At 52.9% G+C, this 24,896-nt stretch overlaps 1 protein-coding gene across 2 annotated transcripts in view; it reads left to right on the plus strand.

Annotated features, from left to right (window-relative positions):
* Prkcb (protein kinase C beta) overlaps positions 1-24,896 on the plus strand; it is a 297,288-nt gene that overhangs the window by 204,327 nt on the left and 68,065 nt on the right. For both annotated transcript variants that reach the window (XM_077106018.1, XM_077106017.1), the window contains exons 8-9: positions 8,337-8,433; positions 17,118-17,264. In XM_077106018.1, coding sequence (XP_076962133.1) covers positions 8,337-8,433; positions 17,118-17,264 — 244 coding nt within the window. The remainder of the gene's footprint in view (positions 1-8,336; positions 8,434-17,117; positions 17,265-24,896) is intronic.

Consider the following 24,896-nt stretch of genomic DNA (forward strand, 5'->3'; position numbering starts at 1 on the left):
TCCTCTGCCCCGCCCCTCCTCTGCCCCAGGCCCCTCCGCTGCCCCAGCCCCCCAGGCCCCTCCTCTGCCCCAGGCCCCCAGGCCCTTCACCTGCCCCAGGCCCCTCCCCTGTCTCAGCCCTTCCCCCAGGCCCCTCCCTTGCCCCAGGCCCTTCACCTGCCCCAGGCCCTTCACCTGCCCCAGGCCCCTCCTCTGCCCCAGACCCCCAGGCCCTTCACCTGCCCCAGGCCCCTCCCCTTCCCCAGGCCCCTCCCCTGGCCCAGGCCCCTCCCTTGCCCCAGGCCCCTCCCCTGCCCCAGCCCCTCCCCTACCCCAAGCCCCTCCCCTGCCCCAGGCCCCTCCCCTGCCCCAGGCCCCTCCCCTGCCCCAGGCCCCTCCTCTGCCCCAGGCCCCTCCCCTTCCCCAGGCCCCTCCTCTGCCCCAGGCCCCTCCCCTTCCCCAGGCCCCTCCCCTGCCCCAGGCCCCTCCCCTGCCCCAGGCCCCTCCCCTTCCCCAGGCCCCTCCCCTGCCCCAGGCCCCCAGGCCCCTCCCCTGCCCCAGGCCCCTCCCCTGCCCCAGGCCCCTCCTCTGTCTCTTTCTCGATGGCTCCGGCACCTGCTGTCAAATCCTCTTCTTTGTTTCTAATTTCATTTATTTGCGCCGTCTTTCCCCTCCATGTGCCAAAGCTTCACTTGTTTTATTTATTTCTTATTTTTTCCCCCCAAGGAATTAGCTGTGGGGTTTGTGTATCAACCTGTCTGTTTTCTCCTCATTTCTAGAAGTTTATCTTGTGGTTAAATGAATTTCAGATGAATATTTCGCTTTTTTTTTTTTTTTTTAACTCTGCTCTTTAAAAGCAGCGAACAGTTGAGAGAACAGATCCTGCCTCCAGGCTTGGAGATGTCCTGCTGCGGCCTTTGTCCTACAGTCTGTGGTCCTGGAGATGGTGGGGTGTGTGTGTGTGTGTGTGTGTGTGTGTGTGTGTGTGTGACATATTTGTCCTACAGTCTGTGGTCCTGGAGATGGTGTGTGTGTGTGGGGTGTGTGTGTGTGTGTGTGTGTGTGTGTGAGACATATTTGTCTTACAGTCTGTGGTCCTGGAGATGGTGGGGGGTGTGTGTGTGTGTGTGTGTGTGTGTGTGTGTGAGACATATTTGTCTTACAGTCTGTGGTCCTGGAGATGGTGGGGTGTGTGTGTGTGTGTGTGTGTGTGTGTGTGTGAGACATATTTGTCTTACAGTCTGTGGTCCTGGAGATGGTGTGTGTGTGTGTGGGGGGGTGTGTGTGTGTATGTGTGGTGTGTGTGTGTGTGTGACATATTTTTTAGTTGCAGATGGACATAATTTCTTTGTTTTATTTATTGACTTTTATGTGGTGCTGAGGATCGAACCCAGGGCTCCCAGTGCTCCACCCTGAGCCCCGGCCCAGCTCCCGTGATTGGGGGTTTTCGTTTCTGTTTGTGCTGGCTTTCCCGTCGGCTTGCCGGGTGACACCTACAATCAGCTTTTTATTGCTAGATCACAGTGTTGTGGAGTCAGGGAACACGGCCTGTGGAACTTTCTTTCTGGGTCTTCTTTTTTTCTCCTGCTTCCTTTCTTTCCGCGTAGTTTGGTCTCTGTGAAGTGTTGCCCGGGGTCTGTGGACATTTCAGAAGGGAAGGCTGTGTTTGCCGTCTGCAGGAGGGTCTTGTTGATCCTGCCTACTGTGCGCCTCTGCTCTCTCACGCCTCGTTATTCTTGCTCTGTTTGCTTGAGCTAAATGGATCGTGGCACGGGTTATGGTTTCCCAATAACATTGTGTGTTTTTTCATTTCTGATTTTTATTTGGTCTTGTGTATGTGGCAACGAGATTATCCACCTGATTCTTCAAGACTCATTGTATTGACACAGAGTTTTTGCTCGTTCATTCATTGAAACGTGGCTGGAACCTACTAGTGAGCCCAATGGGCAAGAACCTTTGACCACCTGGAGTTGTCTTTCTATTTGGAGAAAAAGAAACATTTTTTAAACTAGTGAAAATAACCAGTGAAACATAGACTGTTCCAGACCCATAAAGGGTTATGAAGAAAAGTAAAGCAGAAAGGAGAACAGAGAATGCTGGGAGGGTGGTGCTGAGGTACAGGGTGCTCAGGAAGGGACTCATGGAAAAGGGGACATTTAGTAAAGACTCACAGGGAGTCTGTGTGGACATCCAGGGAGAGACTGTCTAGACAGAACAGCAAGTGCCAAGGCCCTGGGGCAGGAGTGGGCCTGGAGAGTTTGAGGAACAGCGAGGGGGCAGGACAGGGGAGAGGACAGGGTGTGGGATGGTTATACCGCAGGGGGCTTTGCCGTGTGCTGTGAGTCAGATGATGGATCAGTCAGCTTTTCATGGCCCTCATCAAGAACAACTTAGAGGAGGAAAGATCGCATCTGGACCGTGGTGTCTGAGGTTCAGTCCATGGTTGGCTGACTCCAAGACGCCGGGGCCAGAGGACGTGGTGGAGAGAAGCAGCTCAACTGGAGGCAGCCGAGAAGCAGAGAGGGGCAGAGCGAGCCAGGAAGAAGGGCCAGGGACAGTCCAGTCCCCAGGGCGCACCCCAGTGCCACCCTCCCGCGAGGTCCGGCCTCCCAGCAGCCGTTCTGCAGCACAGAGGAATCCACAAGCAGATCCAGGCCCTGATATTTGGGAAGCCACGGGGCTAACGAGATCTGTGTCCTCTCTGAGTGTCCACTGTGGCACGGGGTGGGGGAGGGGCAGGTCCTTTTGCCTAGATTTTTCCATTTTTTTTCATGCTTTCTCATTCCTTTGATCACGGATAACAAGTGGCGCATTAGGGTGTTTATAAAAAAAAATTTAAAAAATAAAGTAGCAGAACCCGAAAGACCTTTCTACAGCAAAGTGTCCACACGGTGGTCTGGTCTGGCTGCTGCCTCGATGTTTCCAAAGATTGCTTTTCTTTCCTTTCTCACTCTCTGCTGGCCTCCCCTTCTGATCAGAACTATTCTCTTAAATCATTGTTACCTTAAAATGCTGTTTCTTGAAACTTCATTTTGTTATTTCTAATGATGACTTCTTTCTCCAGTTACAAGTAATCATAATAAAGCTTTGGGGTCCGACTTCCTGGGCTAGAATTTCTGATCCATCATTTCGTAGCTGTGTGCCCTGGGCGAGTTGCTGAGCCTCTCTGTGCCCCCTTTTCTCTTTTGGAGATAATAGTGGTGGTTGTGTTCACAGAATCCTGGAGATGTTAAATTAGTAACATAAGTGAAGTGCCTGGTGTCGGGTAAAGAGTGGGCACTCCATAAGTGTCAGTCATTTTTATTACCAATTGAACAAGTATTGGGAAAAATATAAACAAGCAAACAAAATGTATTTTCCAGAATGTCATTGCCCAGAGATAGTGGCAATGAGACTCTTTAGAGTGTGAGTGCACATGTATATGTGTGCGTGTGTTGGAAACAAAAGTGAAATTTTGCAGCAACACTATTTGGTGGCCTGCAATTTTCTCCTAATGATCTACATTGAAACTTTTCCTCTGTCGTTTAATAATCTCGGGCAACATCAGTTTTAATAGCTTCATGCCATGCATTCTGTGGACCTGCCTCATTATATCACCATATTCTTATTATAAGGCATACAAGGCTTATTTTCAAAAACAGTTCTGCAGTAAACACACTTGTAATGAAATCTTTGTGTGCATACCTTTAATTATTTCTGAATAAATCCCTTGGTCTGGGATTGACGGCTTTGAGGATAGATGCATTACTAAAGTATCTGCCAACCCAGCCAATGTTTTTTTAAAAAATCACCTTCTAGCTGAACAATGTTGTTTAATTTTTTTTTTTATTTTACTCACACCTGTCAGCATCTGCTACCCTAAATTTCAAACACCAGATACAAGGATGATACGGATTTTAATTATTAATTGTGTTGAGCATTTTCATTTGAATATTGCCACTCACTTATATCTGTAAATGTTTATGTCTTATCTTTTGCCTTTTCTTTTTGATTTTATAAGAATATTTTTTATAAGAAAGTTGTTAATATGGTCTTTGCTGACATTTATGTTGCAAACATTCTTCCTTCTCATGTTGCAAATTAATTTGGGTAATATGCACTTTTTTTTTTAGTGGAATAGAGAGCATCTGGTCTAACTCTAACATGATCCACATCGAGTCCACTACCAGGAAAATCTCTCAAGTTTGTCTTCTGTCCACCAATTGTTATCTGAGTTCTCCATCCTTGGCTCATGGTCTGACTTTTCAATTCAGTGATTGAGATTTTTCTTCTGCAAGTGAACTTTCCAAATTTCAGACTTTTCCCTTTTCATAGACACAGGAACTCTTGACTGTCTCTGAGGATACGAGTTAGACATTGAGCAGAACTTCCTGGGACAGTAGTTCTCTTTCACGGGAGGTCCTGGTGGGATTCCTCATGGCTTCTTTCTGTTGGAATGTCTGGAGTTTTTCCTGTGCCCTGTGACCTTTCTCTATTTACCCGTCCTTATAGCAGGCAAAGTACAGAAATGACGCGTGTCCCTCTCCTGACCTTTCTGATCTGGGTGAAAGGCCACAGGAGTCTTGCTGTTTGGGGAAATCCATTTTGTCCTGTGGGGTGTCCTGTTCCCGGGTGCATTGGAGAGTGGACTACAGCTAGACAGAGCTGGGTAACGAGCATCCCCACATCTTCCCCACGTTGGTCCTGAGCGTCTCGAAGCTGGAGAGAGGGCTGTTCTTCTCTCCTCAGGGTGCAGTAGCCTTGTTTGGAGCCTGTAAGAGCTCAGATACTCTGCATTCCCTCCTGCTGCACCATAGCCACAGGCACACACTTCAGGCTCCAGTGCTGATACCCCCTGGCACCTGCTGAGCAGGGGTGGCCATGGAGACCCTCCTCCCCTGCCTGGAGGTCTGACCTAGGGTTATTGGTCGGGGTCTCTTGGGGTCCCTTTACCAATGACAGCTGGCCAATCCCCCTCCATCTGTGTTTTCCAGGGTGCGAGACTTTGGCTAGTCCAGGAGCAGATGGAACCCCAGAAATCTCTCCTTCTGCCTGTGCCCCTTCTGTCCTTCATCCGACTGGGAAGAGAAGGCCCCAGACATCCCGCTGTGTCCCCAGCCCTCTTTGACACTTGGCTCTTTGCTGAGTTAGAATGTCAGGGGGCAGGTGCCGGGCTCAGGGCTTTGGGTGAATGATACCTTCTCCCAGAACTTGAGTAACATTGGTTTGCATTGATCTGTCTCTTATTTAAAAACAGTTACTTTATTTTATTTTTTTAATTGCTTTTATTTTTTAAATACCCGAGAGTGGAACAGTTACTTTTCTTTTTTTAAAAAAAATTTATTTGTTTTAATTAGTTACACATGACAGTAGAATACGTTTATGCATTTTGATATATCTTACATAGATGGGATATAATTTCTCATTTTTCTGAGCGCACATGTTGCAGAATCCTCTCGGTCGTGCAGTCGCATACATACATACAGTAATAAGGTCTGTTTTATTCTACTGTCTCTCCTATCCCCACATCCCCTCCCCTCCCCTCACTTCCCTCTACCTAGTCTAAGGGAATGCTGTTCTTCCCTAGTGCCCCTCCCACCCCGCCACCTTATTGTGAATTGGCGTCCGCATATTAGAGAAAACATTTAGCCTTTGGTTTTCTGGGATTGGCTTACTTTGTTTACCATGATATTCTCCAACTCCAACCATTTACTGGCAAATGCCATATTTTCACTCTTCTTTAAAGCTGAGTAATATTCCATTGAGTATCTAGACCCCATTTTCCTTATCCATCCATCTATTGAGGGACACTTAGGTGGGCTCCACAGTTTAGCTATTGTGAATTGTGCTGCTATCAACATGGATGTGGCTGTGTCCCTGTAGTGTGCTGTCTTTAAGTCCTTTGGGTATAGACCGAGGAGTGGGATAGCTGGGTCAAATGGTGGTTCCATTCCCAGTTTTCTGAGGAATCTCCATACTGCTTTCCAGATTGGCTGCACCAATCCACAGTCCCACCAGCAAAGCATGAGTGCGCCTTTCCCCCACATCCTCGCCAACACTTATTGTTGCCTGTAACAGTTACTTTCTATTTGCAAGAAGTGACATAGACTTTTTTTTCAAGTAAGAGATACAAAAAAATTTAATTTTTAAAAATTCGTTGAATTTGGGTGCTGGGGATGGGACGCAGGGCCTCACACATTGTAAGCACACCCTCTGCTATTGAAGGACACCCTGGGGCCAGAAAGTGTCCTCTGAAAGAGAATTCAAAAATAAAATCTTTATGTTTTCTCGAGGAGCATTATGTAAAACAACACAGAGATTTAGCAAATCCCACCCGGCGTCCTCTCACCTTTACTGGAGTTTGTGGAAGTTTCTGGAAGCCCCGGCTGCGTGCATGGCCCCCGTCCTGGTTTCCAGCACGGACACTTGGTGACTTCAGTGGAAACTGGGAGGACGAGAGCCGGACACCCAACGTGGAGGCTTGTCCTCTCCGCTCTCAGTCACCTCTGTCCCCTATTTTTGGAAGCTGCCTAAGAAGACTTGTGAATGGAGCAGAAGACCCGTGACGGACGCTGCCCATTCCGGCGACGTAGGACCTTGGGGGTGAGGAGTTTGGGGAACCTCCTCCCTCCTCCCTCAGACGCCTCGGGAATGTCCCTTGCCTGTCCTCGTTCTTGCCGCCCATCTGGTTGGAAACACACGGAAGCCACCACGCTGTGACAAGAGCGTTAGCCCCAGTCACGCCGACGGAAGGTCACCTGTCTCGCTGGGCGCTTTCCGTGCATCCTCAGCTGTCAGCCACGAGTGTGTAGAAAGGGACCTTATCCCACCTTGCAGATGTGAGACGCCGAGGCCCGGAGCCCAGCCACGTGCCTAGGCCACCCAAGGAGGCAAGGACGAGGTGGGGTTGGACTGGGCATCTTTGACGCCAGGGCCTGAGAGGGACAAGGTTTCTTCAGAGCACTTTGGACAGGTTTCTGCAAAGAAGAGGAGCCCTGGGAAGTCCTGGGTCACCCGAGAGCAGCCACCCACGGCCAGGTGCGAGACGGCGACCCACATAAAGTGGACGGGAGCAGAAACACTGGCGAGGATGAGGGGGACACTGTGCAGCGGGGGATCGCCGTGGCCCCACCTGGAATCAGGATGTACCTAGAGGACAAAAATCATAATAGTGATTGAGCCATGTGACTCAGAAAGTGTGTGCGTGTGAGTGTGCGTGAGTGTGTGCATGTGTGTGAGTGTGCATGTGCGTGTGTGTGAGTGCGTGTGTGCATGTGTGTGAGTGTGCGTGAGTGTGCATGTGTGTGAGTGTGCGTGTGTGTGAGTGTGTGTGCATGTGAGTGTGTGCATGTGTGTGCGTGTGTGTGAGTGTGTGAGTGTGAGTGTGCGTGTGTGAGTGTGTGCATGTGTGTGAGTGTGCGTGAGTGTGTGTGCGTGTGTGTGAGTGTGAGTGTGTGTGCATGTGAGTGTGCGTGTGTGTGAGTGTGTGAGTGTGCGTGTGAGTGTCCATGTGAGTGTGTGTGAGTGTGCGTGTGTGTGAGTGTGAGTGTGCGCGTGTGTGTGCGTGTGTGAGTGTGCGTGTGTGTGTGAGTGTGTGTGTGTGTGTGGTGTGTGCAGAGAGAACTTCATGTCCTCTATAACCACAGGATGGACCTTTCTCCCCTGATGTCCAGGGGATACAGGTCAAGTGTCCCCATGCGTGGGACCAGAAGTGTTTTGGACTTTGGACTCTGATTTTGGACTATTTGCACATTCATGATGACAGACCTTGGGGAGGGACTCAGTCTCACACGGTATTTCACATGCACCTTGCACACACAGGTGGCAGGTAACTAACTGTATGCGCTATTTTTAGTGAATCTGTGCATGAGGTGAAGGGTCACCGTTGTGGAATTCTGCACCTACGTTGTCATGTCGGTGACCCGACAGGTTTGAATGTCGGAGCGTTTGAGATTTTGAGTTCTGGGGTCAGGGGTGCACAACCTGTACTCACAAAGGTCTTTGGTGTCTTTGGCTGTCAGCTCACACACACACCCCAGAGACCCAGACCCCAAACCCAACAAAACGAAAGACTGCTGTCGTACCGGGGGTTGGCCTCGAGGTGCTTAACCACTGGGCCCCCGTCCCCAGCCCTGTTTGGCATTTTATCTAGAGACAGGGTCTCCCTGAGTTGCTCAGGGCCTCCCTTTTGCCGAGGCGGGTTTTGAACTCGCGATCCTCCTGCCTCGGCCTCCCCAGCTGCTGGGCTGACAGGCCTGTGCCTGGCTCATCGTGTTTCTTCAAAGTGGAGCTTTCTATAGGTCCCTTCTCAGGCCACTCCCCAGAACAGGACCAGCCAGCAGGTCGTGGAACCCGAGCTGACCCCTGTCTCCCTTTAGGTTCAAGCTGCTGAGCCAGGAGGAGGGCGAGTACTTCAACGTGCCTGTGCCGCCCGAGGGGAGTGAGGGCAATGAGGAGCTGCGGCAGAAATTCGAGGTGAGGCTCCTGGGAACCAGGGTCTGCCATGTGCCATTTCCCGCCCTTGGTGTGCTCCGTAGCAAGACCCGCCAGGACTCAGCCTTTGCCATACGTCCCCAGAGAACTCCTGGGTCGACCTCAAGACCCGGGGCAGCCTCTCCTGTCCTGGGACAGGGTCCCTGCCTCCCTCCCTCCCTGTCCTCATTCGGATGCGACATTTCCTTGACGTGGGCTCATTCACTTCCCAGGTGATTTGGAGGGTGGTTTGGACTAACCGCATGGGAAAAGGGGACAGAGTAGTGATGTCTTTCGGAGGCCAGGCCAACGGGGCTTGCGGACGGGGGGATCTAGACTTGAATCCAGTCGTCAGGACGGTGCTAGACAGGGGGGTGGACGGGACCGGTGGCCTCATGAGATGCCCCTTGACTCTGACCGTGGGCTATATTGATGCTCTGCTCCAACCTCAGAGAAACCCCTTCATTCGCTGGGGACACGCGAACCCCGTTGTTAGTTAGGAGCAGCGTGTGCAGGACACATTCCAGTTTTAAAAGAAGATGTTCTGAAGCCCGGCGCCGTGGTTCACACCTGTCATCCCAGCAGCTCGGGAGGCTGAGGCAGGAGGATCGTGAATTCAAAGCCAGCCTCAGCCAAAGTGAGGCCCTAAGCAACTCAGTGAGACCTTGTCTCTAAATAAAATCCAAAATAGGGCTGGGATGGGGCTCAGGGGTCGAGTGCCTCTGAGTTCAATCCCTGGTACCAAAAAAAAAAAAAAAAAAAAAAGGAAAGAAAAGAAAATGTTTTGAGGAAGATGGGTTTGAGTCTATACATGATAGTTCCACAAGGGAAAACACATAAATTGTGCATATAAATTTAACGTACAGAATCTTCTGGGAAACCATCAATTTTGGATAAACCATAATGACCTGCTAATTCTGGAAAAACGTATAAAAGGGCAGATCTAAAATGCAGTGAATGATTATTATTTATTAAATAGTCACACAAGAAAATTGAAAAATTAGTTGGATGTGGTGGTACACGCCTGAAATCCCCGTGACACAGGAGGATCGCAAGTTTGAGGCCAGCCTTGGCAACTTAGTAGGGATCCTGTCTTAAAATAAAAAATAGAAGGGGCTGGGGTGCCGCAGTCTCTGGCTGGGCACAAATCACGAGTCTCCACACAGCTTGTAGATTCAAACAGCAATTCTTTATTCCCGAACTCACACCGGCCGTCTACAAACACGCTCTGGGGGAATCCACGTTCTCTGCCCAAATCCACTCCTCTCTGCCCAAATCCACTACTCTGCCCAAATCCACTCCACATGGGCTTCTGTCTCCCAAAATATACTGTCTGACCCTAAGCACTCAAGAGGAACTCAGCAGCAGGATACGCCCTATTCTAAAGGGGGAACACCCTAATCTCCTATTATGCTAAACCGCCCTGGTCCTTGAGCAAGGTCACCTTTCAGAAGTCCTTCCACTAGACAGCATGGGAGTAAGCTGGCAAGGAGATTGTCATACCTACTTGGCTGATGGCTCCCAGCACTGGGGTATAACTCATTGGTAAAGCATCTTTGGGTTTCATCCCAACTATTGTAAGAAGAAGGAAGGAGGGAAAAGAAAAGAAGGAGATCATTGAAAAATTATGGCCAGGTAAAGTTCCGTGAGAAAGCGTTCAGGTATTTTGAGAACACAAAAGGAGTACAGCTTTGTCTGAGAAGACAGGGGAAGTGTCCAAGAGAAACTGAAATGGAAGTTAACCAAGTAAAGAGAGGGGAAAGAGCATTCTGTGTAGAGAGAACAGCATGCGCAAAGGTCCTGTGGTGGGGTATCACAGAGAAACTATGTGAGGATGGATGAAGGCTAGTGGGAGCAGAGCAGGGCTAGTCAAGGGTGGGTGCGTCCAAGGTCATGCCGAGGAGGTGTGTGGGCACAGACTCGCGGGGTTGTGCTGGCCTTGGCAAGGATTCTGGGATTCATCCCAAGAATCATGTTGATTTTTTTTTTCTTCAACTTGACAGAAATAACACGTGAGTATCCCTGAGTCCCTTGTCTTGAGCCGTGCCCTCCAAGTGGCTCTGATGGTGGAGATGGTTCTGAAAAGAGTAGGGTCTCCTATCCTAAAAACGAAGTGAAATAAACAGCCTGGGCCTTGGGCTTATCCGTCCTTCTCCAGTGACCTTGGTCTCTGAAGGTCATTCCCGTGGAACCTGCTCAAAGCCAGACGAATTCATAAAAGCATCTTCCCGCCCTGCAGAGCTGAGAACTGGACGCTTTGAGAAAGACGAGGACAGAAAGGCAGGCCTTCCAGAGATGTCCCTTTGTCTCTCGTCCCCCCAGCCCCCATCTCCCTGATGAGGTGGGATCCATTTGCTGCTGTGTTAAAACGGCAAGATTGTGGGTGAAAAGAGAGAAAAAACAAAAACAAAGACAAAAAGACAAAAAAAAAAAAAACCCCAACAAAAAACCAAGGCTGCTATTTTCTTGTATAAAATGAAGTCTCGGTTTTGCAAAATGATTTCTTCTGTCCTGGGGCAGCTGGGGTGACATTTCAGAACACCGCGGAAAACGTTTTCTACACAAATAGAGCATTCGTCTGGGCCAGTAATTGGCTTGAAGTGAGGGACTATTTTATCTGCATGCTGCAAAAATATGTCCCTTTATTCCTAGCAAGAGCCTGCGGACGCTTGTTTATGCCTGAATTATAATCGCTCCAGTCCCATAGTTGTTGATTAAAAACAAACAAAAAGAATGTTTCCAGCCGACCGGAAATTGTTCTCAGGCACACAGAGGGATTTCAGTTGACCTTGAACGTGAGAAATGTAATCCCTGCGCAGTAACCAGTTAGCCCCCAGAAGGACTCAGAAATTGCTCTCAAGCCTCTTATCTGCAGGAATTCTGAGTGACGGCAAAATGGAAACTGCTGGGATTGGGGTAATGGAGTTTCATGGTAGGGTGAGCCTGGTGCGGTTCACACCTCATCAGGTGCTGTATTTCGGGATGCCAGACCTGGCTCTGGGAGGCCTGAAGTACCTGGCCGTGGCCTTGCCGAAGGGGCCAGGGAGCGGGGAGACTCTTGGGGGGAGTTTCCAAATGGGGATTTCTGACAGCTTTGAATTTTTGAAAAATTTAACCGAGTGCTTATTATGTGCCATTCATTATGCCGAGTGCTTTGCGAACATGAACTCGTCTCAACTCACCTCCTCGACCACCCTGAACGATAGGTGCTGTTATCCCTCCTGTTTTTCTTTTGCAGAAAAGGAAACTGAGGTTCAGGGAAGTCATTTCCCAAGGTCCCCAAACCGGTCACGGTCCCCCGGGGTTTGAGTTTCCCCCAGAAACAGACCAAAATGAGGATTCCCATGCAAGTGGCTTATTTAGGACTTGCTCCCCGGAAGCGCTTCTTCTAAGGAGGACGAGGAAGGGAAAAGAGAAGGAAATAAGCAAATACCAGGTGACAGGGAAGTTCTAGAACGTTCCGGGAACACCCTTTCCGGGTCACAACCTCTGGGCATGCCGACTTGCCGGGCCTGGAGTGGTTGGGCGTTGGCATCCAGCCTGGGCCTGTTTTCCCAGTACCTTGGAGTTTCTGGATGACTTCGGCTCCCTAATACAATGTGACTGCTGTGTAAGCAGCTGCTCGGAGGCGCTGGCTGGGGAACGGTGGTGAGGGGGAAAGTCTGCCCATGTTGAATATGGAGATGACTTTTTAATTTTTTTCTGGGTAGTTTGGATCTGCAGAAGGTTGGATCCACGGAGGCGGAGCGGCTGAGACCCAGGGCCCGCTGTATCAGCCAGCACGCCACCGCTGTGGGCTACTGGAGTAGAACCCTACCCAGCACGCCTGCTTGGGTTTCCCAATCCAGGATCCGAGGGATCAGCCCCAGCTGTGGGGAGGAGCGAGCCGGAGGGTCTTGGCAGGGGGGACCCCAGTGGCCGCATCATCTGGGCCGCGGAGCCCGGTGGTTCTGTGCAGGCTGCTTGGATTCAAATCCCAGTTCTGCCTCTTCCTTGCTGGGTGCCCGTAGATGAGTTGCTTCACCTCTCTGAGCTTCTGACTGGCCATCTGTGAAGTGGGGGACTGCCACACCTATGCCTGTGGAGGGTTCACTAGGCTCAGGTGTTTAGAAGTGTCCTGCATCCAGAGAGGTGCCCCATGGTGCTGTGGTGGCCAGCTTCCCGTCTCCGAATAGACAAAGCTCAGAAGGTGGTTCTGTTTGAGGTTGGGGACAATCTCTACGGACTCCCCGCACACAGGGGTCTTTGCCCCGGCTGCTGCGCAGCAGGGAGACCTGGGGTCGCTCCTTGTCGGAACTGGATGGCCTCCGTCAGAGCCCAGGAGCTGAGGGTCCTTGGTTGTCCCCTGGAACTTTCTGGAAGCAGCATGGCCATCTGCTCAGAAGTGCTCTTCATCTGCTTCCTCTTGGAGCACCGAGTTCTAGGGCTCTCAATTACAGACCTGAAAGGCCACCCAGGGGGTTCCTGTTTCTGAGGGCCCAGCCTAGCCACCAAGAGGGAGGACGGTTTTCATTTGGGTTCAATTTTGCAGAGTCCCCTCTTTGATGGAATATCTGCTAGGCACAAGGCTATTTGGAACCGTGGGATGCTTAGAAGGGCCCGTGACAAGTTCTTGTTCTCCTTGTGTTGGGGTCACAAGCCCAGATGTTTCAGGAGCCCGGCGGATACCAAGAGAGGGGAAAGGCTACTCCAGCCAGATCCACTGTTCCCAAAGAAGCCGGGAAACTGGTTTTCATGAGACATCTCCTGCCTTTCAACAGTCGGCATCTGATTGAAATATTAAAACAAGAGCCAACACCAAGCAGAACAGACCAGCGACATTGTTAGGCTTCTGACCTGGATTCTGGAAGTCACAGTGACGTGCTGGGTGTCTTTGTCTTCTGTTGCCGTAACAAAATACCTGAGGCTGCATGCTTCAGAAAGCAAAGAGGGCGTCTGGGCTGGGGTGCCCTCAGGTCAGGGAACCTAGCGGGCGGGTCTGAGGGTCCTAAGGCAGGACTGGAAGGTGGGAGACAGGAGCCAACCAGGCCGTGGGGCGGGCAGGGGGAGGGAACGCGTTAGGGTCCAGCCAGACTGGACAAAACCCTGCGGTCTGGACAGGGAGGATTTGGGGTGCTACCAGGACACAGTCCAACCATGCAGCTTCTTTCCTGGTTTTTTTTTTTTTCTTTTATACCATCTCTTTGCAAATCCAATGATACCCCGGTTTTAATGGCCTCCTCTTTGCCTGTTACCCCTGCATCTCTGCCTGTAGTTCACCTGCCTTGTTTTTTGTGGGGGATGGACACTGGGGGACTGAACCCAGGGGCACTCGACCCCTGAGCCCCCTCCCCAGCCCTATTTTGCATTTTGTTTAGAGACAGGGTCTCACTGAGTTGCTTAGGGCCTCGCCTTGGCTGAGGCTGGCTTTGCACTCGCGATCCTCCTGCCTCAGCCTCCTGACCCGCTGGGATTGCAGGCGTGCGCCCCCGCGCCCGGGTGTAGCTCCCCTTTCTTAACCCGAGACCCACCAGGCCAGCGGCTACTGATATTCACACTCGGCATCCCCGAGACACTGAGACCTCAACACGGCCTTACTACGAAGTGATCCATCAAGTGCGGCCAGCGCAGCTGTAGAGGAGGAAGGGGATCTGGGGACTCCCGGCTCCAGAGGTCTCCCTCCAGAGACGGCTGGCTCCATTCCTCAGGGCTCGCGGTGAGGCAGGACATCATGGTGGGAAAGTGTGACCCAGGGAGGCAGCTCCCGGGGTGGTCGGGAAGCAGAGAGGGACTCCACTGGCCAGGGACAAAGACAGACCCAGAGCCACACCTGGGGACACACCCCTGCCTCCGGCCACCCCTCAGTCAGTCCCACGGGGATGAATCCACCGACTGGGTCAAGGCTCCCACAGCCCTGTCATTTGTCCTCTGAACCGACTTGCAGCGTCTCACACGTGAGCTTTTGGGGGACCCCTCGCCTCCAAACCATAACCATCACGGAACGAGGTAATGTGACGGCTCCGTCCTTGGCCACCGTCCCTGGATGTAGCACACGGGAAGATGAACCTCGTGGTTTTTAAGCCGTTATGGGGTCAGGCGGGTCCTGCCTTCCCGCCCTCCTGCCCGCCCTTCCCAGCGAGCCCCCTGCCTCAGAACACAAGCTGGGGACTGGTGCTCCCGTCCCTGCTCCTTCCCCAGCCCTCCCCCCAGATTTCTCAAATGCACCCACTTCATTCCGTCTGCATTCAGGCCTGTCTTCTGGACACACCGTGGAGGGCCTAGACCTGGTTAGGATGCGCGTGGGGATCTGCTGGGCCCCGATCGGTCCTCAGCGCCCCGCAGGCTCCCGCTCCGTCAGTGTGCCTGGCCTTCCAAACCCCAGAAAGGTTTCCATTGCCTCTTTGTCTCTGAAAGGCGACTGAGTAACGTGACAGTAGTCACAGCCGCCGTTTGCTGAGCATCTACTATGTGCCCGGTGTATGCAGAGGGCTTAGTGAACCTCCCGTCGTTATCTCCATTTTCTGGAAAAGGAGGCTGAGGTCTCACTGGTTCGTTCACCGAGTGCGTATAAGGTGCCAGGCTGTGCGCCGGGCCCCAGGGAGACACGGGAAAAGAAAACCAAGGAACGCCATGCCCTGGGGGAGCTCACGTTCTGGTGCGAAGGGACAAGTGAATACATGGTTTGGAAGGTGGCAGCAGATGGTACGGAGAAGACTAAGCAAGGAAATGGGGATGGGGGCTCAGAGGGCTTCACGTGTTTCACGGGGCTCTCCCAGGAGAGGTGAGGCGGTCCTGGGAACGCATGCTCCGAGCCCGTGCAAAGGCTCTGGGGCAGGAACATATTCCGTGTATTCAGAGGTCAGCAAGAAGCCCGTGGGGGAGCAATAAGGGAGCGGCCGAGATCCGGGTGCAGAAATTGGAAGACGGGGGGTTGGGGCAGGGGGTGACCTGAGCCACTCATTTGTTCAGGGTCCCACAGCAGCTGATCCAGGCTGGAGACAGGTTCTAACATGAGCTTGAAGCTCCATGGTTTTCTGCCTCCCAGAAGCAGATCCTGTAGCAAAGTCCTCGTGGTGGCAGGTCCGTCACTGCCGGCCTCTGTCCTGTGCGCCCTCTGAGATGTTGGCTGCTGTGCGGATACCTGCAGCAGGGGGCTCCTCCCCCACGGCCCTGGGGACAAGCAAGGACCTCGTTCACCCGCACACTGAAGAACTATTTGGCTGGGAACCGTACCAGTTGTCGGGTCACAGAGAGTGAGACAGACTCCGGGCCGTCCCGGGGTCTTAGAGGGGAGCAAGCAATCGGGCAGTTACCGTCCAGTATTAATGGGAAGTGAAGGGGACGGAAGGGGCCAATAGCAGGGGGACCTAGTGCAGACGGAGAGAATCGAGGAAGGCTTCCTTGAGGATGTGAAAACGGGAAGCAGTGGGTAACTTGGTTGGTTCAGGGAAGGCAATAGCCATCCATAGGGCAGCAGCAGCAGGTGCAAAGGCCCTGAGGTATGAGGGATCTGTATTCATCAGCTTTCTGTTACTGTAACAAATACTTGAGATGAATCAACTTAAAAGGAGGAAAGGTTTATTTTGACTCACGTTTCAGAGGTTTCATTTGAGGTCAGTGGGCCTTTGTGTGTGTGGTGGTGGTGGTGGGGGGGTTGAGGTGACATATCCTGGTGGCAGAACATGGCAGAGGAAGCCCGCCCTTCATGGCAGCCAGGAAGCGGAAAGAAAGAGCAAGAGGCCAGTGTCTCATAATCCCCTGTCCGCATAACCCCGGTGACCTAGAACCTCCTACTGGGCCCCAGCTCTCATAGGCTCTCCCAGTGGGGCCCCGCTGAGGACCGTTGGGGACATTTCCACACTACAGCAACCTTCAAGGGTATGAAAAGTGAGCGGAGCTGGGTGACAGGGGAGAAGGCACCAGAAGGGAAGGGGCTGGAGAGCCAAGCGACCTGGCAGCTGTCGGCACTGTAACGAAACACCTGAGGCAGCTGACGTATAAAAAGGTTCATCTTGGCTGACGGTGTTGGAGCTTCCAAGATGGGGCAGACCAAGGCTTTGGGCCCCTTGGGTGTGTGGGAGGGTCAAGGTGAGAGAGAAAACCGTTCGCCTCATAGCCAGGGAGTGAAAAGAAAGAGGAAGGGACCGGGGTACTGCAAGCGCCATGGAGGATATACCCCACAAAGACCTAAGGACCCCCGCAAGGCCCCGCCTCCCACAGGTCCCACCACCCCGAGAGCGCCCCCCTGAGGACCAGGCAGTCCACACACTGGCCTCCCACCCGCAGCAGCAGGCAAGGCCTGGCCTCCCGGGGCGGCAGAGTGGCCTCTGTCCTGCTGAAGCGTTTGGAGCAGGAGGTGGCCTGGCTGGGTGGGGCGTTCCCTGTGGCCGCGTGTGCCATCGAGGGTGGAAGGAGCCCGCACAGGTCCCCCAGGAGAGGGAAAGAAGCCGGGGATCTGGACCCAGCGGGGAGCGGGGTACACGGAGGTTCCTGGTGACTGAAGAGACCCGAGGGACCAAGGAGAGATGGAGGTGCCCAGCGTGGCCTCCAGGTGTCGGGCTCGCGCGCGCCCCCCCCCCCCCCCCCCCCCCCCCCCCCCCGTGTCAGAGGTCGGGGTGCCTGGGCGGCAGGACACAGCGGCAGGTACCCGCGTCTTCCTACCAGGTGTCCCCGGCTCTGACCCTGTGTCCTGTGTGCTCTCCCTGCAGAGGGCCAAGATCGGCCAGGGGACCAAGGCTCCCGAGGAGAAGACCAGCAGCACCATCTCCAAATTCGACAACAACGGCAACAGGGACCGGATGAAACTGACCGACTTCAACTTCCTGATGGTGCTGGGGAAGGGCAGCTTTGGCAAGGTACAGTGGGACGCGGTGGCTGCGTCCCCTGCGCAGGGCGCACCTGGCCCTGGGGGGGAGGGGGTGGGAGCTCGCCTTCTCGTTGAGGGGAAAGAGGAGAAAGTCAGCAGATCCACCAGCAGTTGGCAAGGAGTCTTGAGAAAGGAATGAGTCAGAGGCTGTGTCACAGAGAGCGATGCGCTCCAGGTGACCAGGATGTGAGCTGGAGACCTGAAGGAGGACCGTGAACCAGCCACGCCTGCAAAGAGCTGGGAAGGAATGGGCCCAGCAGAGACAACAGCCCGTGCAAAGGTCCTGTGGTAGGGTAGGGCTTGGTGCATGGTAGTTGCCATCAGAAGGGGTCGGCCCCAAGAGGACAGGAGCGGGAGGGGGTTAGGACAATGATTTCACAGAGGGGAACAGGAGCCTTCTGAGTCATGAAGATGGGGCTGGTGTCACTCACAGCATCGTGGGGAGCCACCGTCTAAAGTCCCCAGGTGACTTCCTGTCACAGTAGAACGGATCCTTCACTGCGTTCCTGGCTGAGGACACGCTGGACGGCCTGGTCCTTTGTTCTCTGCTTGACTGTGTCCTTCCTGGGCCTTCTTCCTCCTCTGCCTGTCACAGTGGTGGCCCCGAGTCCCTGGGACACACCGGTCTCTCTTGTCCCTTCTGGCTTTTGCGATGCTACGTACTCCCCTGGCTCCTTCTGTGATTCACATCTCCACGCAGACGTCCCTTCCGAGGGCCACCACCCGGTCCCCGTCCTGTCTGCTCCGCTCACGGAGTCCATCGCCCGTGGCGCTCGGGTCTCCTGAGGGGCCTGTCCCTCTCCTCTTGCTGAGATCTAAGGTCTCCAGGAGGGGTCCCCCGGGGGACCCAGTTGAATGCACCCACTTTTCTCTGCCCGTGGCCGGGCCGGAGAGGCCGTTCTGCTAAGAGGAACCAAAGGCTCTGAATCCGTGACCCGAGGCTCGGAGAGTCTTGGCACGGAGTGGGATCAGAGAGTGAGGCGACCCCGTGAGACGGCCTCACCGTCCTGTGGTCCTCTTGGCGACAGGACCGGGGCTTGGAGCCGGCCCACACCACGGCGCCATGTTTCCCATCACCTCTGAGGAGCCTGGATGCGGGGAGGGATGGGGAAGCAGGGGGCGAACTTGAACTGAGCTTGGGGATCCGCAGAATCGGGGAACCAGGAGGTCGTGGGAGTGAGAGAGATCGGGGTCCCAGGAAGAGAGGCCAGTCTACAGAGGGGTGTGTAGCAGGTGCTCAGTAAAATGGTGTGAAATAAGTGAATGAAACCGCTGTCGAGCCCGGGCAGGGAACGGAGGCATCGGGGGACCAGGAATAGAAAATAGACGAGTGAGCCAAGAGAGGTAGCCCCATGGCAGAGCCTTGGTCCAGCATGGCCAAGGCCCTGGGCTCCATCCCCAGTAACGCAAAACCGGACCAAAAGAGATATTTAAAATGTGAAGAGGGAGGGACATACCTGGATTTCAAAGATGGGGTCATTTTCCTGATGACAAGGAAATAAGTGGCCTAAATGAAGAAGAGGTTCTAAGAAGCTGAGTCCACTGGGAGGTTCTTGTTTTTGTTTTTGGCTCCGGGGATTGGGGTCGGGGGCACTCGACCACGGAGCCCCATCCCCAGCCCTATTTTGTAGTTTATTTAGAGACAGGGTCTCACTGAGTTGCTTAGGGTCTCACTGTTGCTGAGGCTGGCTTTGAACTCACGATCCTCCTGCCTCCGCCTCCCAGACCGCTGGGATGACAGGCCGTGCATGGGCCACGGCACCCGGCCGTTGGGGGAGTTTTTCAAGGTTCAGTTTTAAGCTGACTGCCGAGGTGCACACCTGCAGTCCCAGCTACTCAGCAGGCTGAAGCAGGACCGTGATTTGAACCCAGGAGTTTGAGGTTAATCCGGGCAACATAGTGAGACCCAGGCTCAAAGGAAAACAATCGAATTTTATATATATATAAAATGATTCATCATTAAAATCACATCAGAAGGATGAACGTGGGGAAGCCTTGTTCCCACCCAGGAGCGCATCTTGCCGTGATTCCCCCGTCCCCCAACGGCCACCGCTACCCGCGTGAACCTGGGTCGATTTCCCTGCAACTCTGCCGTGTCCCCCGTTCTCATCCAACACTCTTGATTCTTGTCCACGTTCGCGCCAAAGTCAGTGTGCCGCGACCGCGTTTTTGATCACTAAACAGTACAGGTCGGAGAACTGTCTTGGCGAAATGGAAGTTCTAAGCAGGGCCTCTGGAGAGGACTGGGTTGGGGGGCCAGGCGTAGTTGCGGGTCGATGGATCATTGGAGATATCGAAGAATCAGAGGGGATGGACCATCTGTGCCCATGGTGACTGTCGTACTAATTGAGATCATACTATAACGGTGCTGATGGTGCTGATCCAGGCTGGGGATGGAGATCCAGTAAGTCACGAAGCAACAGCCATGTCACCCAAAGCAACACAGAACAGCACACACGGCGGCGATCCCCGGACTCACAGAGCTGGGCCACTCAGGCTTTGCCACCTGTGGTTGTAAGTGAAGGCGGTTTTTTAGCTGAATGCAGGCCTTGAACATGTCACATGGGCCGGGCAGGTATGAGCACGGTGTCCCCGGCCTGGGAAGGAATGTGTCCAGCAGAGAGAACAGCAAGTGCTAAGGTCCTGTGGTAGGTCCTGTGCCCCTCTGGATGGAGGAGCTTGGGATTCCTACCTCCCCTCCCCCAGGCCCCCAGTGTCACATCTGTCCCAGAAAAACATGCTCTCAAGCACTGTCATCACCTGAGAAGGCCAGGAGGGGATGACGTGGGCATCTCACCGAGACCTGTGGAGATGCAACAAGAGAGACTCAGCGTGAAGCGTGCGAAGGCCACTGGATCCCAAATGTGCCACCCGCTTCCACACTTTCAAAGGGCGGGCAGTAGAGCTGTCCTGGTGGGTCAGGGCCTGTCTCCCTGGTGTAGTTTGATCCTTAAACTCCTATTGGGGATTCTTCAAAGCTGTCGCTTGGCTTTGTCCACGTCTAGACCTTTCCGGAGTCTGACCTCTGTTGTCAAGTGAGGCCGGGTTATAACTAGACATCCGTTGGGCCGGGGTGCACCGTCCAGGCAGGTTTCAGAGTTTGCCTGGGGAAGTGACCGCAGCCAGAGCCTCGAACAACAGACGCCCAGCGTGAACCCAGCCCCCTCTGCCTTACCGGCTCGACGCCTCTCCCTGTCATCCACTGGCCTGACAAACCTCCACTCGATATTTAACTCAGGCTCATATAATGCTGGTCTTCCGAGACTTCAGATTTGCTCGTGGTAATATTTCGTCTGATCTAAATCTGTTTAAAAAAAAATATCCTGGGATAGATCCCAGTGGCTCTGGAGGCTGAGGCAGGAGGATGGCGAGTTCAAAGCCAGCCTCAGCCAAAGCGAGGCCCTAAGCAATTCAGTGAGACCCTGTCTCTGAATAAAATCCAAAACAGGGCTGGGGATGGGGCTCAGTGGTCGAGTGCCCCTGAGTTAAATCCCTGGTACCAAAAAAAAAAAAAAAAACCATTCAAGAGTAAAGTCCCCTCCCACACATATCCCACACACCTATGTCTGTCATCATGGAAAGACATAATTTCAAGTAAAAATAAAACCAAACCATGCTGTGTATAAACTAAATGCCTTTGTGCATTAATTATGCTCACGATTCCTACACTTGTTGAACTTTTCCTCCAACCTTTTGTTTTGAAAAAAAAAAAAAAGTACAAAAAAAATGAAAGAATCACACAAGGAGCCTGATACCTACCTCCCAGGGTCTACTCCTAACATTTGACTATGTTTGCTTTATCTCGTGTCTGTCTATCCTTGCATCTACCGACTTTTTTCTTTTTTTACCGACCCAGGGACGCTTAACCACTGAGCCCCATCCCCAGCCCTTTTTATTTTTTAATTTTGAGACAGGATTTCACGGAGTTGCTTAGGGGCCTCATGAGTGGCTGAGGCTGAGTTTGAACTTACAGTCCTCCTGTCTCAGCCTCCCAACAGCTGGGATGACAGGGTGTTCTGCTGTGCGGCAGGGCTCAGCCTGCTTTTTAATGCGTTTCCCAGCTAATTGCAGACCTCAGTCCACTTTACACCCAAACTCCTCGGCCTGCGAATCATTGAACCAAGACTCGATCTTTTTGATGACCATCTTAAGGTAAAATTTACATGCGAGCGAATGCGCGAATCTTCAGCGTATCATTCTGTGAGTTTTGGAAAATGCATACTTTAAAACACAGCAAGGATGTAAACAGTAATCAAAAAAAAAAAAAAAAAATCACACTGGCAGATGTTAAAACGCAGCTGCTGTGTCCCCGCCACGGGAGCCTGGGGGAGCAGGATCTGCCCTGGTTCAGGTCCACAAAGGCTTCCACCAGTGACTCAGACCGAATCAAGAGGAGGCGTTAACTAGGCAGAGAGAGTAAGTGAAAATCCAGCAAGGTCCCCTTCTGCCCACCGCAGCATCCTCTTGGTGAATCTGCCTGGAAGTCAGGGCACCTAAGCTTCTATGAGGGTGGATTCTGCTGCTGTAACAAGTAGACCCCCAATGTACCCTGGCTCAGATGCAGTGGAAGTTTGGTTCTCATCCTCCTGACAGCCTGAGGCCGGTGTTCCTGGCCCCGCCCACTCTCTCCATATGGCCATAAGAGACAGGTTCCTTCCCTCTTCCAGGGCTCCCTTAATCTCCGGGGCTTTGTTTTCCTCTGCATTCAGAGGGTGGAGGGGGGAAAGGGAGTAACGAGGAGGCGCAAGCTGCTTCTTACAGCCTTGGTTTTGGAAGTGGCCCTCCTCACTTCTGCCCACACACTATTAGAGACGGCTCAGTCACATGGCCACCCGCAGCGCCAGGACGGAGAACCTTGTGGTGGATCACAAGTGGCCTCCACCCTACTCCCTGCTTCTCGGCTCCGGTGGGATTTTTTTTTTTTTTTTTTAAATATTTTACAGTGACACAAAAGAACTTCTGACTTCTCCCTTTCGAACTCCCCCAATGTATCACCCCCGTCCCCAAACGAAAAACTCCCCAGTGCCTCTTCTGGGTGACATTTCCTTGTGTGCAAATCATGGAACATGGCAGGTGTTGGCGCTGCTTTTTTTCCTGAAACATTGCATAAGCCAGGAATAAATCAAGAAGAAAGAGCTCGGCAGCTTGCGGAGGCACGAGGGAGAAGTAGAGAGTCCTTGGAAACGGGGTGCCCAGGTGTTCCATTTACCTCTAAAAAGCCCACCCTGTGCCGCGGCTGCACCTGGGCTGCAGAGAGGCGGGAGAGAACCCATCCAGGGCTTCACTTGGCTGCAGTAACGCCCAAGAGCTGAGGATGTCCAGTGCCCACATGTCCCCAAGGAAGCCACCGAGGCTTGGGTACCGGCTTCTGAAACCAAGTGTTCCTGGAGGCCTAGCATTTGGTTTAGCGTCTCCAGGGTGCTGACCCCGACATCTGTAGCTCAAAGTTCAGCTTGTACAGCGAGGTTGGTGAGAGCCTTGGCCACGTTTCCCAAATATTGATGATTCATGCACCTGTTTAATTTTGGCCATGCATGTGCCTCCTTTTAAGGAAAACATTTTTCTTTGATTTGGCTTTGTCTACCCCTCCCCCACTCCTCCTCCTCTTCCTCCTCCTCCTCCTCCTCTTCCTCTTCCTCTTCTTTTCAGTACTGGGGTTTGGATCCATGGGCGTTCTGCCACTGAGCCACATCCTCAGCCCTTTTCATTTGTCGTTTAGAAACAGAGCCTCACTAAGTTGCTTGGGGCCTCGCTAAGTTGCCCAGGCTGACCTTGAACTTGCGATCCTCCTACCTCAGCCTCCTGAGTCAGTGGAATCACAGGCGTGCGCTACCGCGCCCGGTCTTTCCTTTTCTTGGCACAGCTCTAAGCAATCCTGTAAGTCAAAGCACAGGTTTGACGAACCGACCAGGTGTTTATTTTAACGGGCTTTAGGAGAGCTTAGTAAAAGAAAGGCAGTTCTGTCCGGGTTCTGCTGATGGTACTAGAACCGCATTTTGTGGGAAAACGTCTTGAAGTCTCAGGCTCCTGGGATGATTCAGCACCTTGATGACCACCGTGTTTCTAAGACCGTGAAGTCTCTGCTGTGGGTGTCGTGCACACCTGGAAGGCACAAGCTGTCTATGGTCCCCGCCTCCCCGTATCCTTTAGATGAGGACCACACTTCCTATTTCCTGCATCCTTGAAAGTGATCTTGGTCTCCCTCCTCTGTCCTCTACTCTGAATAGATCCAGAGAACCCATCTGCTTTCTGAAATCGGAGGCCTGCCCCCTCCGCTCATTCCTCATCCTTTGGCATGATGAATCCTCGCCTCAGCAACTTTCTGAAACCCCTGTTAGTGATCTCTTGACTTTTCGCCATCCACATCTGGACTCAAAACTGGGCGGCTTGTCTAGGAAAGCAGAGGGCAGGGGAGAGGGGATTGGGACTAAGATTGGAATCCGTCGGCCATACTGGAGAGAAGTGTCACTTCTGTTATAACTCCTCACTACGGGCAAAAGGATCAATTCACCCGAGAAGTATTTACTGAGCATCTGCTATATCTTAGGCACTCTTCTAGGTACAGAGGAGATGGCCGTGTCCCAAACAAAAGTGTGTGCCCTCCTGGACTTGCGTTCTGTTGTTGGTGGCGATGGTGGAGGTGGTACTGTGTGTCAGCTCCGTTCTAAGGGCTCTACAATGTTGCTACTTTATATCCTCATTACTCTATAATGTTGGGACGGTTACTCCCATCTGATCGCTGAGGAGAATGAGATGCAGAAAGTCAAAGTTAACTTGACCCAAATCACAAGCTAATCGATGCCATTTAGTGGATGGGGTTTGACTTAGAGATGACGAGTCGGGCTCTGGATGGCTTGATGCTCAACACAGAGGCCACCTAGGACGTCACCAGCAGGTTCTAGGCTATTTCTTTCTTTTTTCCCACCAAGTGCCTCACAGAGTTGGCACACCTTGTTCCCACCGTAAGCTGCTACCTCAGACAGACGGCAAGCCCACGGTGACGGAGGGGGTGACAGGGGGGTGACAAAGGGCTGCCGTGCATTCTCTCTCGTCACTGTGCTGGCCAGGTACCCATCCAGGGGCAAATGCCCGCTGTGGGAGTCATCTGCAGGGATTCTGGAGAGGGCCACTGAGAGGGGCTTTGGGCACTGCCCTTCGGTACTGTGCAGGGGTCCACCCCCTGGGCTCCTCCAAGTCCTGCAGGCTACTCGAGGATTGGCACTTGCTCCTCAAGGGGCTCTTTTGCAACTGTCAACCTCCACTCTAACCCTTACCGCCCACCCCACCCATCCTGATCCCACACACACCCTCCTTCTCGCCCCGTCATTCACTGAACACATGCTGATCGGCGGGGACCGTGCCGTGAATTCACACGCGTCACGTCAGAGTGATTCTCAGGAGTCTGCAAGACAGCTACGATAACAACCCTGCTACATCCGTAAGGCAGACTGTAAGAGAGGTTGAGTGACTTCTCCAAGATCACACAGCTGTGAGGAAGCGAGACCTGGGCGTGATGAACCCAGCAGCCTCTTTCCATCTCCAGCAGCAGGCTTCACCTCGGGGTCCACGCGTCTCCCAGACACTCGTCTTTTTATCCTTCACCCCGCCTCCCTCTATTTCT

Source organism: Callospermophilus lateralis, chromosome 19 (genome assembly GCF_048772815.1).
Source record: "Callospermophilus lateralis isolate mCalLat2 chromosome 19, mCalLat2.hap1, whole genome shotgun sequence".
Taxonomy (NCBI): Eukaryota; Metazoa; Chordata; class Mammalia; order Rodentia; family Sciuridae; genus Callospermophilus; species Callospermophilus lateralis.